Raw genomic sequence first — 13,626 nt, 5'->3', positions numbered from 1 at the left:
GATCTTAAGAGTTATCTAGACCACATTTCTCATTGCTGACTTATAAGTGAAAGGGATTAGATTAATGATTCCTAAGACCACTTCTTGCCATAAATTCTAGATTTATGGGAGTTTATAAAATATGAGTAATATGTGCAAGGTATAATGATAGCATAATTTGCGTATTTATACCCATATGCTTTTACTTATATCATTGAATTTATTCCTGATAAGAATACTGAAATGTAGGCAATGCAGGTGGTAGCGTCATTTTACTACATATTAATTTTATAATCCGGAAATAAAGATAATTATGGCAGCCCTAGACCTAGGTCTCTGAATTCCAGGTCTGTTTTCACTGTATTTAGCAATCTAGATCATTCAGGATGAATTCTGGTTGAGGTCTGATTTCCTGTGGCTTTGACCTCGGTGCTTTTTGTTTTGCAATGTGTTGGGAATCCTATGACTTATAAGGGTTTTAATCTATGAAATTCTGGACTTATTTGATTTTCTAAATTCCAAATGCCTTGTATTTTGTTAGGTATTAAACATTTGTAAACATTTGCCTGGACGGACACTTTACTAGACCTGAGTTTTCAGACTACAGTGTACATTCCCATTCATGTATTTATTCATTCAACAAATAGTTATTGAGTTCCTGCTTGTCCTAAATCCTTTTCTGGGCCCTGAGAATATAGCAATGGATAAAACAGACAGAGGTCCCTGCCTTGGGAGGATTTTAAAGTCTAGTGAATTTGAAATGAATTTAATTTTAATAAGAATAAAGCAAATGGTAATGGTGAAAAAGTTTGATACATGGTAACTGCTGCCATGATCCAGATGTGTGGAGCTAAAATAACAATAATAGTAATTTGCTCAATACCACTCTGTCTTCCACATTATAAACATGATCTCATTTCACCCTGACAGTAACCCTGATTTAGGCATCATTATCATTTCCAGGTTAGAGATGAGAAAACAGGAGCCGAGGGATTAAGTGACTCACATTTAGGTCTAACCTGATTTAAAGTTTTTGATCTTAATCAGCTCTCTCCTTTTGGAATATAGGACTGAAAAATGATAAAGAAAATAATTTATTCAACTAAGATTTATTGTTTTCTCATGTTCAAAGCACTGTGATTCAGGCACTGTAGGGAATATAATAATGATTGAGGAATGATTCCCATATTCACAAAGAATATAGAAGAAAGAAGCATTAAAATCATACAATGCAATAATATTATTTAAATTTAAAATAACATTTTTCAAGTACCTATGGGAGAGGCACTGTACTAACCAAGGCCTGCCCTGTATCCTTGCCTTGTGTTTCATTTCATTAGGGAGACATCATTGCAGAGCAAATAATTTTAGGGGAACTTAGGAAACCAGAATAATACAAAGGGACTGGTTATTGGGTAGAGAACATTGCAATGATTCAAATAAGAGAAGCTAATTTTCCAGAGTAACAGGGATATAAATAACTCACCTCAGGAATTATTATATCTTCAGCATAATGATAGTTAATCATTACAAATGTATTAATTCTCTGGCTAATGTTCCTCAACTTTGTTTCTGCTACAGCTCTGCTTAGCAGTCTAGACAAATTTCCTTGATTCCAGTTTCCCAGGTAAGACTGAAAAGGTGACAGAAGAGTCCTTTAGACAAGAGCCAAGCGTACATTGCTTATGGACACAAAATGCCCAGTTTCCTTGGGAACAGTGTGACCCTGAGTACTCCCTTTTCTACCATTTCTTAGTTCTGAGAAGCACATGTTAGTAAGCTAAGAGTGAGGCCAAATTGCAAATGATTTTCAGATGGTGATTTTTGTTGTAATACTAGAAGTTAAGCTGCAAAGACTAATACAAAGTTAGGAGTAGTGTTTCTTAGGAACAGAATGTTAAACACACCCTTGCAGTTCTTCTCACTACCAGCTTTGTGATCCTCACGTGTATCACATTTACCTCCTATTCAGGGGAATGAGCTATGCTCCCAAAGTGAATTTCCCTGATAAGTGAAACTTACCATTTAACTCTTTGTCTTAGAATTGTTAAAACTACTACTTCCTGCTTTTCTACCTTTTTTAAATTTATTTATTTATATATTTGAGAGACAGTGTGTGTGTGAGGAGGGGAGGGGCAGAGGGAGAGAGAATTTCAAGCAGACTCCATGCTGAGCGCAGAGCCTGACATGGGGCTTGATCTCACGACCTTGAGATCATGACCTGGTGTTCAACCGATGCACCATCCAGGCACCCTCCTTCTCTGCCTTCTTAAGCAGAGTGTATTGGCCATCTCATCATCTTTTACTCAGCCAGTCAGTGCCATGATGGGTAATAATTGTCCTGGATTGGAATGGAGCCCTCAGGAGTGATGAAGATTTGGGCCCATGATTTTGCAGCTTGAGTAACACGTTTTGTGGAGGTTTTGGTCTTCTTTTTCTTTGCTATGATTTACCTTTTGTTCTGTGCTTTTTTTTAGCTGGAAATCATTATGCTCCCACTTTCTTTGCTTCTTGCTCCCTCATTCTCTAATCTGTTGATGTGAACACAAGTGAACTGTTATGTGAGCTGTCATTTTACTTAGGAGAATTTAGAGGGTCTACTCTCTATGTTTTCATATGTATGACTGTGCCTCCTGATTCCCCAAGATTACACTCCAATAGAAAGTTTTTGCTAAAATGGGTAAGTGTGTATGTGTATGTATGTGTAGTTTTATGCCCCCCATTTCTCAGGTCACGGGTATATTTGTGTTTTCTATTTCATGTCCATTCAGTTCCAGTGATCTATATTTCTGTAAAAAATTATTTCACTTAATCTTTCCAAATTTTTGATATACAGTTGTTTATATTTCCATTTAAAATATTAATTTTGATTACAACCATTTTTTCTTTATATATATATTTTTGGTGTTTTTAATTTCTCCTCTATAAAATGTGCCATAGATTTATTCACAATTCATATTATTTCTCCTTTCATAGCACTGCATTTTGCTTTCATAGATTATTTTCTTTTAAAAAATATTATTATATTAATGTATAGTATTGTCTGTCTTGCATTCTTTGTATTTACCTTGATCTTTTATATAAAATCTTAATTTGGATGTTTAGCTCATTAATTTTTCATATTAATATATGCATTTAAGGCTATATTTTCACTTCTAATCTAAAACATACACATCTGGAAAGATTAATTTTATTATACAAAGTTTTCACTGTCTTTGGGTCTTAATATTTAATTTGTATTATGTTTTCTTGGTAGCCCAAGGTACATTTGGAATATATATAATTTAGTTCTGAAATATTTAGAAAGGGAGCATTTGAAAACTTTGTCTGTGTGTGTATGTGTTGAGGAGGGGAGGTTCAGATCTGTATTCATTTTGGTCAGGTAATGTTGCCTATATAATATTAATCATTTGGGATTTGTTGACATGTTTCATGGTTTTGTAAATATCATGTGCATGATTTAATAAAATGTGCTTTTATTTAATAGCTGGGTGCAGGAATCTATATGTGTCCATGATATTACAAATGCAAATTCAAGTATTTTATACCCTTACTTTTTTTTGTCCACTTGATCTGCTTATTACTGATTGTGATATACGAAATCTTCCTCTTTAATAGTAAATCTATTTGATTTTTCTTTGTAGTTTGGCAAGATTGTGTTTTATGTATTTTGAGGCTCTGCTGTTGGGTACCTAGAGAGTAGAGACTGTTATCCCATTCTAGTGAATAATTTGTTTAATCACTATATAGTGACCATTTTTCTCCCAGTAATACTTTTACCTTAAAGACTATTTGTCCACTATCATACCAGTTTTCTTTCATTACTATTGGCCTGGTATAGCCTTGCCTATGCCTTTATTTTCAATCTTACTGTGTAAATACTTTAGGAATTTTTTTATAAGTAGGATATACTGGGTTATACTATGCCTTTATTTTCAGTCTTACTGTGTAAATACTTTAGGAATTTTTTATAAGTAGGATATACTGGGTTATATTATCATTGAAAACCCCTGTTTTTTAGCTAGCAAGTTTAACTCATCTACTTATTGTAAATTCTGGTATGTTTAAATGTGAATTACCATTTATTTTTGCATTTTCCATTTTCCGTGTTTCTTTGCTTTAATTTTTTTTTCTTCTTCTATTGTTTTCTTTATTGCCTTTTACCACACTACTGGTTGGAAGTTATACGCTATTTTTTTTTAAATATCTTGTCATGAATTCTTACCTTAAGAAAATTTAAAGTATTTCTGCTCACTCCCCAAATGTACAAGAATATTAGAATGATCCATTTCCTCTTCTTTAATTTTAGTTTACTTCTTTAACTCTCCAATTAATTATCTTCATCATTATTAATATTATTATTTTAAGGTAGTGCTCATTTTGATTTGCTTGTGTGTTTACCAGTGTCCTTGCTCACGATTGCATCTGTATTCCACTTTATTCCTTTCTTTTTGATTTAATTTATATCTTCCTAAAGTACATCCTTTTGTAATTCTTTCAGCAAGGGCTGTGAATGCTATACTCTCTCAGGCCTTATTTGTTGGAAAAGTGTCTTTATATTGCCCTCACTTTGAGTGATAACTAAGTATAAAAACTTAGGTTGACATTCATCTTCAGCACTTACAGGTAATACTCCAGTAACTCTGGCCCTAATTTTGCTGTGGAGAGATCTTCTTTGAGCAAGCACACTTGCTGTTCCTTTTTCAGGTTGTTTGTCTTATTTTCTTGCATGCTTTGGCTGTAGTGTACTACAATTTCTCTAGGATGTGCTTTGGTGTCCATTTATTTCTATTTTGATCCTTCTTAACACATTGGATTCTTAAATCTAAGTTTTCATATCTTTGAAATATTATGGAAAATGGTAGACCCATTAATTTTTTAATAATATACTTTAAAAAATACTTCAAACTTAGGGGTAAACAGTAAGTATTGTACACAGAATAGTGGCAAGTTGCCAATCTGTTACTCCATCTTCTAAGAATTTAGTTTGTACTCCTTAGAACAAAGATATTCCCCTACACAATCACAATGAACCCTTCAAAATTAGGAAATTAGCATTGATATATAACTACTGTTCAGTCCTAGATTCCACTCAAGTATTGCCAGATATCCCAGTAATGTCCATTATAGTAGGAGAATCTAGGTGAGACCCGTATCTTGCATTTAGTGGTCATGTCTTTTGAGTCTTTTAGTTGGAGCATTCCTTAGTCTTTGACTTTCTTGACCTTACCTGGCCTTTTTGAAAATTACAGTTCAGTTATTTCATAGGGTCCTTCAGTTTGTGTTCATCGTGATTAGATTCAGGTCACACATCTTTTGTAGGAACACGTGTTCTTCTCACGACATCCTATCGGGTGGTGCGTGAATCTGATTTGCCCCATCACTGATCATTTTTACTTCCATTACTTGCCAGGCTCTTCCTGTGTGAAGTTATGCTTTTATTTCCTTTGTAATTAGTATGAACCCGTGGTTTCCCATTTTATTCAATGAGTTTCAATCTGTTCCTAGTGTTACTCACTTTGATGCTCATATTGTCCATAATTTGGCCAGTGGGCACTCATTCAAGCTGGCTTCTGTGTCCTTTTGCTGTGTCCCCTCACTGTGAGCACTTTCTTGCTCTCAACAATAACATGTGCCAATATCATCTTGTATTTTCCCTGCTCCAGGCCTGGCATCAACCAATTTCCCAAGAAACCCTGGTTTGTTCTAGTAAAGAATAGTATTTAGAAGATGCTAAGTGAGCTTGTTGCTATGGGAGTGTTGCTGCTCCTAAGCCCTCAGGGAACAGAGATGAGAAGTGTGTACATGGGTGTGTGTGTGTGTGTGTGTGTGTGTGTGTGTGTGTGTGTTCATACCAATACCTCTGATTCCATTGCAACACAACAGGGATTGTTCTAGTTTTCTTCCTTTCTATATTTCCAACTCTGTTTTCTGATAGTAAGAAACCTGGTTCCTGTTATCCTATTCACATATTAATTATTTAATCAATTACTCTGAACGGAACCACTTTTCTATAAATGCTATTGCCCTACCCTTTGTGTGGATGTCCTCCTGATCCTTATATGGCTTCATCATCCCTTGTAGAGCTGTGACCCTAGATGTGAATACTCTGCTCAGCCACTGTATTCCCTATATCTGGTTACACTTTCTGGTAGTACCCCTGCCCATACCACCAGGACATGCTGAACTTCCCCCAGCAGGCATGCCTTCCTTAACCTTCTTGGGCTCTTGCACTCTATTCCAAGGCATCCTTGCCCATCCTCTGACTCCCCTTTGTTAGTACCTCCCTACCTAATGTAAACTTCATCTTCACCCTGCGTGGACTCTAGCACTCCACACTGGCTCTCCCTTCCATACAAATGCCCTTCTCACCTTGCAGTGGTTTCTGAGCTCCACACCAGGGCCACTGCCTTTATCATTCTCATGGTGTGAACTCCTTCCTTCTTGTTCAGGCTCCAACACCCAATATGAGACAGTCTTGCACACGTTGTCCCTTTTCACTCTGCTTGGGCTGTGCATCTCACACAGGGCTGCCCACGTTTGGGCATCTTACTCATCCTCCCTGGGCTCCAACTCCACGTGTTCTCCTGTATAGATGCCCTCCTCACACTACTGAGCTCTGACACTCCAAACATGCTTTCTCTACCTAATGGTTTTAGGACTGAACTAGCCAGGAACGGAAAGGGTTCTGCCTTTTTTGGAGCTTATATTAGATAAATGTTGGGTGTTCTCATTCTATCTCTAGCTCTTAATATCTCTGATCTTAACTCTCTGATTTTTTTCACTTAACATCTATTTTTTAATCACTCCTTGCCTTTTTTATTCTGTGTAATTTCTTGAGAATTATCTCTAAGTCCATTGATTCTCTCTTGAGTCTATTTTGATTTATTCTCTTGACATTTGTTATATTCCAATGATTATATTTTATTCTAGAAGTAGTATTTGTTTCTTTAAAATTCTACCTGTTTATTTTTCTATAGGTTGTCTTTTTTCCTAAGGTTTCAGGTTTCTTCTTTTGTCTCTTTAATAGTTTTTTTTTTAAAGATTTTACTTATTTATTTGACAGAGAGAGAGAGAGAGCACAAGCAGTGGGAGCAGCAGGCAGAGGGAGAGGGAGAAGCAGGCTTCCTGCTGAGCGGAGATCCTGACATGGGGCTCAGTTCCAGGGTCCTGGGATCATGACCTGAGCCAAAGGCAGATGCTTAACCGACTGAGCCACCCAGGTGCCCCTCATTAATAGTTTATCGCAACTTAACATATTTGTTCTTCTTTCACAATAAGTTTTATATTGTTCTCTTATTATTAGTTCTGGGGATACTGATGGTTCTGTTTACTAATGGTTTATTATTTTCTTGAATGGTTTGTAATTTCTTATTGCAAGCTTATTTGCCACTGGAGTTGTTTCTATGAAAACCGTATGCAGTCTTGGTTGTGAAAGTATCTTCCCAAATGCTTTGTAAAAAAAGAAAAAAGCTTTATTAAAGTGTAATAGACATGCAGTATACTTAATCTACATATATGTATTGAAAGTGTATTATTGTGTATGTTTTAACATATGTGTTCATTCATGAGACAATCACAGCAGTCAAAATAATGAACATGTCTACCATCCTCAGAAGTTTCTTTATTCTCCTTCACAATCTCTGTAATCCCTGTTCCTTTCTCCTGTCCACAGGCAACCACTAACCTGCTTCCTGTTGTCCTAAAGTAATTTGAATTTTCTAGAATTTTATACAAATGGAGTCATACTGTATTTATTCTTTTTAGCTACTGTTTTCACTCAGCATAATTATTTTCAGTTTCCTCTATGTTGTGCAAATTAAGAATTCATTCCTTTTTATAGCTGAATAGTATCCCATTGTGTGGCTATACCACAATTTGTTTATCCATTCACCTCATATGATGGACATTTGAGTTGTTTCCAGTTTTTAGCTATTATAAATAAAACCCTTCATGTAGAACTCTCTGTATAAATATTTGCTTTCTTTTCTCTTGGGTGAGACCTAGGGGTGGATTGACTGGGTAATGTACTGAGCACATGTTTCACTTTATAAAAAAACTGCAAAACTATTTTTCATTGTGTATTTCCAATAGCAGCATATGAGTTCTAGTTGTTTTACATTCTTAACACTTGGCATGATTTTTTAATTTAAAAATTTGAGATATCCTAATAAGTGTGTAGTGTTTTTGAGAGGCCTCCCACTGATATCATTGACCTGAGAACAATTATTTACATATATTTCTGCATGTGGGGATTCTGGCATCATATATATAACAATATTTTTTATTCCAAACCTGTTTTGTGGTTTAGATTTGGCATATTTTTCTTGGAAGATTGGGAAATAAGCTTCCTTATCTTTCCAAGTAGTGTTGGGGTTTTTCTAGATTCCATTTCATCGAGTAAGGAAGGCTTCTTGTCCTTAAGTGGAGATTAACACTTAAACTGACTCAGATCCTGTTTCAGATTTTTCCTAGATTTGTACTGCTTCAAATTCCCTAGACTTATTTACAAGCATGGCCATGAGGCAACAATGAAAACACACACACACGCACACCACTCACAGTATTGTTTCTCTGTGTTTGAGGTAGAAGTCCAAGTTCAGATTACAGGGTTATTAAAACCAGAACTCTTTGGTTAGCTTAGTAATGTGATTAATATGTGTGGTCCTGATAGTCTGAATTGCAAAGCTCCAAATAGTTCCCATAGAAATCTTGGTTTCCTGGAACCTGGGGACCACTTGTGTACTGAGCTAAGAAGCAAACCATCAGGAACTGATACTGAATACCAAACAACTGAATGATAAATAAAATTTTGAAAGCAACCAGCTTATGGGTTATGCACTGCCTACATCGAATTTGTGCTCATGGTGTAAATGCATAGTCATGTTTACATGTGTGTGTGTTTATGTGTAATCAAACATTATAAATAATAATACCATAAAATTTAATAACAGAAGTCCTGTAGGACAGAAGATTTTCATTTTGTTAACTTTCTCAAGCCAAACATGGAAAGTAAGCTAAACATGGGAAGTAAGTTTGGTATCTTCCTCCCTCTCTTATCTTTGACATTTTTAATGAGACTAAATATATACCATTAAGTCATAAGAGGAAACTTACTAAACTACTTTAAAGACTTAAAGCATTATTCATCACCAAATTATTTGTATTTCAGAAAAGAATGGGGGAAACATTTAACTTAGTGTGTCCCAGACTGTAATGCACATATCGCTAGGTATATTTCAGATCATTTTGGGTGGGACACAGGCAAGCATTTTTTGACAAGTATATATTCATCTTAACCCTTGTAACTAACAAGCAAAGGTAGTAATTTCATGAAAATTCTTGTTGAGGAGGATATCAAATACAAAAACAGGTGAAATAAAAATTATTATTAGAAGTAATATAGGTGGAACATGAATATGACAGATACCAGGAGAGTCAAACATGTATCTTTGAAGACTAGGAAACACTGTTTTTATAAAAAAGATTTACTTCTTAACCACAAAGTTCAGATATTTGTTACTTCGGCGAGGTGATGACGTTTTTGGGGAGAGAGAGAGTATGCAAAGCTGTCTTCAAATTATAGTGTGTAGCCAGCTCTAATCTTCTTGAGAGGTCTCGCTGGACTTTGAAGCAAGTCAGGATCACCCATAGTCAAACCCATGTGTGGAGTGGGTAGACTATTTCTACGCTTGTCTTTGTCAGCATCGATAATCACAAACTGGGCTAAAAGTCATTGTTGTTGGATGGATTAACACTGGGCATGGTAATTTCAATGTCTCCTGACTGCCTTCTCCTCTAATTGACTGGGAAGCACTCTTTTCCCCATCTCTGGGAGAATACATCCCAGAGTCTAGATCATGGTAAATCCATTTGTGACATGATCAGTCCCCCAAATGTATGAATGATGGCTGTGTCCATTTTCTTCTTTGTTCAGGATCCTCTCAGCATGAGGTCCTCCTTGCAGGCAGTAGCACTCTGGGGGAAGAAGGCCCCTCCACACAGCATCACTGCCATCATGATCACTGATGACCAGCAAACCATTGTGACTGGAAGTCAAGAAGGTCAACTCTGTCTCTGGAATCTCTCACCTGAACTAAAGGTTAGTGAAAATGATTCATATCAAAACAGATGGCACTCACAAAATAAGCATAACTTGCTTCTACCTGCCATGACGGTGGGAGTTTTGCATGATTGTTAAAAAGGTGCTCACTGAAGCAGTAAACTGGTTTTACTTCTGAATTTGGAGAAAATAATAGATCAAGATCAAATTTGAAAATTAGATTATCAGTATTGCTAATCTTAGCTACCAACTAAGTGTTATCACCCTTTAAGCTATGCTGAGTTTTACCATTTTACATCCTGAATTATATGTTTAAGTAACTGAACTACAGACATGTAAGTATAATTCTAAAAATTATGGCTCATTAATCTAAACAAAGGGCACCCTTGGAAACTGCTATTAATTAAATGAATAATATCTTAATTATCTGGGTGTTTCTGTCAGTTTGGCCTTCTTGCTATTCTTTTGGTCTCTGCTTGCATGTGATTTTTAAAGATCACATCAAAAAGCTCTAAATCCAATTTACTATTGTTGTCTTCCTATCTCAGAACCTGACCTCACCTAGGATTTGGCCCATTGATTAGCAATTAATTGTCCCTGTCCCAAGTCATAAACATTTAACATATTGGAATAGATATTTGCTTAGTGCTAGCAGCCTCTGGACCCAATTTGAACATTTAAACTAATGATGTACTTAAAGTATACTGCCCTCATTAAGAAGCCTTTTAAAGATCAAAGACTATTTTTAGCCTTTAAAGTTTGTCACTTTAAAACCTAAATTAACAATTAATTGTAATTCTATTTTATAGTGTAATTAATTAACACCTCCTGTCACAGAAGAGTTACACTACAGGACTGCCAACAACTGCATAGGAGACCAGCTCAGCTCAGTGTTTATGAACATTCCTGAAAGAAGGAACTGGTATTATTGCAACAGCTGAGTTTTGAAAAGTGGCCTTCACATTTATTATATCTTAGAGTTTAAACTCACACTTCTAAATGGCTTAAATGGACTTGCTATGCTTTTTAATGTTTCAGGTATAGTGTTTTCCGGCTGGAGTAATTGTCTTATAATATGTAGGTTGCAATAAGCTTAAGAAATTTGGAAGCCTCACATCTGTATCTTTTTACATTCCTTTTTATGTTCCTGGTATATATTCAGCATTTGTTCAACATGCATTTATTGACTACATATTATAAGTTAGGTGGTACGCTAGGTACCTGGGTTCAAACAGATGAGAAGACTTGGTCCTGGCTGTCCAAGGGGCTGCAGTGTAGTAGAGGAAGGACATAGGCTGATGCAGTGCACTGATGGGGTGATACAAGGTACTCAGAGTACCTGAAGTGCTGAGGGATTTAGATTAAAAAAAAAAAAAATTAACTAGCAAGAGCTAATGCCACATGCTAATTAAAAGCAGTGATAATATTAGGGATTTTGAGATTATGCAAGGAGATGACATAATCCTATATTAGTATATTTGTGATTGAGACTATCATTTGGTATTAATGTGAAGGGAGGGACAGAAGTGATAAAGGGCGGTGACTATGGTAGGAACCTTTTCATTAATTTAGTCAAGAAAGTTTTTGAGTAGGAACCAAATCAGGGACAGAAGGGATGAAAAGGAGATGAAAATGGAAAGATACTGAGAAGAAAGAATGTGTGGAACTGAGCAACTGATTGGAGTGTGGGTCAAGGGGGCAGGAATAGTCAAGGATACCTTACTGACTTAGGGTTTGGGTGTGGGTGGGACTGGTGATGTGATGATATCATAGATTTGTAGAAGGAATAGAGGTGATTAGAGAATAGGAATAAGAAGGGAAAGGAGGTGATTTAAGTTCTGGATATCTTGGAGTATCCAAGTATTTATTAGGGGATTGGGACCACATCTCAGTTTTTCCCTGTCCACGGGTAGTGGGATTGCAGGCTATAGGGGAGTGGAGAATAAGTTTCTCATCACATGCTCCTGTTATGCATGCTGCTTCCAGGCTCAGGGTCTGACTCCCAAAGACTTCTTAGTGAAGTCTGCCAGTGAGGAGCTTCTCCAAGTTTCATGCTAGGAACTACTTCACTTGTCCTTCCCAGTATTGATTGCTGGTATTTATAACACTTTTAAACATAGAGAAAGCTGAGCTGAACTTACTCCCAGATATATTCCCTTAGTATTGCTATGTTCTATTTTTCTTCCTATTTAATACTCAAAAGGAAACACAACAATGACAAAATGAAGAATAGCAAGAATAGCAATATTGGTACAGGAAAAGAATGGAGAGTTTGGTCAAGTTCTAACTCTGGTATTTACCAACTTTCATATGGAGCAAATGACATATTCTTTGATCCTTGATTTCTTCATCTGTGAAATGGGCATTAAACCCTGTTCATAGTTGCACCAGTGCCTGGGTATGGTGGATGCTCATCAAGTTTTGTGTTCCCATTTGTGCTATTGGAAGCTCCTGGTGGGGTGGGGGTCGGGGGTGGGCAATAAGTCATGGAGGTAGAGCCAACGAATAGAAGTAAAGGTCTCCTGGATTTCATCATGACAATGAGTAGGTGTGTTTGGATTTTTGTGTTGTTTTATTCCAGCAGTTCCAGAATATGATAAAAGGAAGAGATTATAATGAATTGTCACAGTTTATTTAACTACATGTGGGGATTTAGTAGTAGAATGAGGACTCCATATTCAAAGCAGTGGAGTACCATTATGGTATTTTGTCCATAGCAGATTTTCTCCGGGAGAAGAAATCTCCTTGATTGGCTCTAATTCCTTGCTTAATTTGGCCTGTAATATATGGAAAGGTGTTCCATATATTACAAGTATTGTAAGTTCATGGGGGTATGTATTCCAAAATGTGATGATGGGAAAAGATAGTGTGTTGTTTTCTGAGATGGAACAACCATCTGGATTTCCCAGGAAAAAGGTAGAATAAGGTAAATGGTTGTAACATACCACAAAACTTCTTTGTAGCAATGGAAATTTAGTCTAACAACAGATCTTTAGGGAAACATTTCTGATTGTGATAGAAATAAGATGAAGACAGAGAATGATTGTGTTTTGAAGTAATTTGTCCTCATCGGTATGATTTCTTTATCACCTATGGATATGTTTGCATAGTTCAGAAAAAGTATAATGAATATTAATTCATTTGGAAATATTATTACCCTCAAGACAAGTTTTATTACCTACAAATTTTCTGGTTATTGAAATTAAAGTTTTAGTGCCTATTGACAAACTCTTCATTTGAGGGGATCCTGCATGTCTTTTGTTTTGTAGTTTGATTTTCATGATCTTGTTTTATAAAATAAAGAGCAATAGACATCTTTCATACATGAGATAATGGAGGAATTAGCCCTTGGTGCTGTATTTTTAAGTTCACGTACAAGAGAAGGACATTGGCATTTTCAATAACAACTTAGTTAAATTTTATTTTTAATGCAGAAAAATTAATTTTTATTATTTCTGGAGCAAGAAATGAAATAAGGTTATGATAAGGATACAATGGTTACAAAAAAGGTAATATTTTCCTTGTATTATTTTGTAAACTCATTTCTGAATTCTGAAATTTGCTCATTAATATGCTACTATCAA

General features: G+C 35.8%; 1 protein-coding gene across 4 annotated transcripts in view; it reads left to right on the top strand.

The window, feature by feature from the left end:
• Positions 1-13,626, top strand: part of WDR72 (WD repeat domain 72) — a 223,193-nt gene that overhangs the window by 15,917 nt on the left and 193,650 nt on the right. For 3 of the 4 annotated variants that reach the window (XM_073877025.1, XM_073877027.1, XM_073877029.1), the window contains exon 2: positions 9,917-10,081. In XM_073877025.1, coding sequence (XP_073733126.1) covers positions 9,929-10,081 — 153 coding nt within the window. In that variant the 5' untranslated portion in view covers positions 9,917-9,928. Of the gene's footprint in view, positions 1-7,051; positions 7,203-9,916; positions 10,082-13,626 lie in introns of all 4 variants that reach the window. The other variant, XM_073877026.1, reaches the window with a different exon arrangement.

This window comes from Callorhinus ursinus, unplaced genomic scaffold (assembly GCF_003265705.2).
Source record: "Callorhinus ursinus isolate GAN/ISIS: 27379988/994484 unplaced genomic scaffold, GSC_fseal_2.0 scaffold25, whole genome shotgun sequence".
NCBI lineage: Eukaryota > Metazoa > Chordata > Mammalia > Carnivora > Otariidae > Callorhinus > Callorhinus ursinus.
Note: the sequence above shows the minus strand (reverse complement) of the source record. Positions and strands in the feature narration are given on the sequence as shown.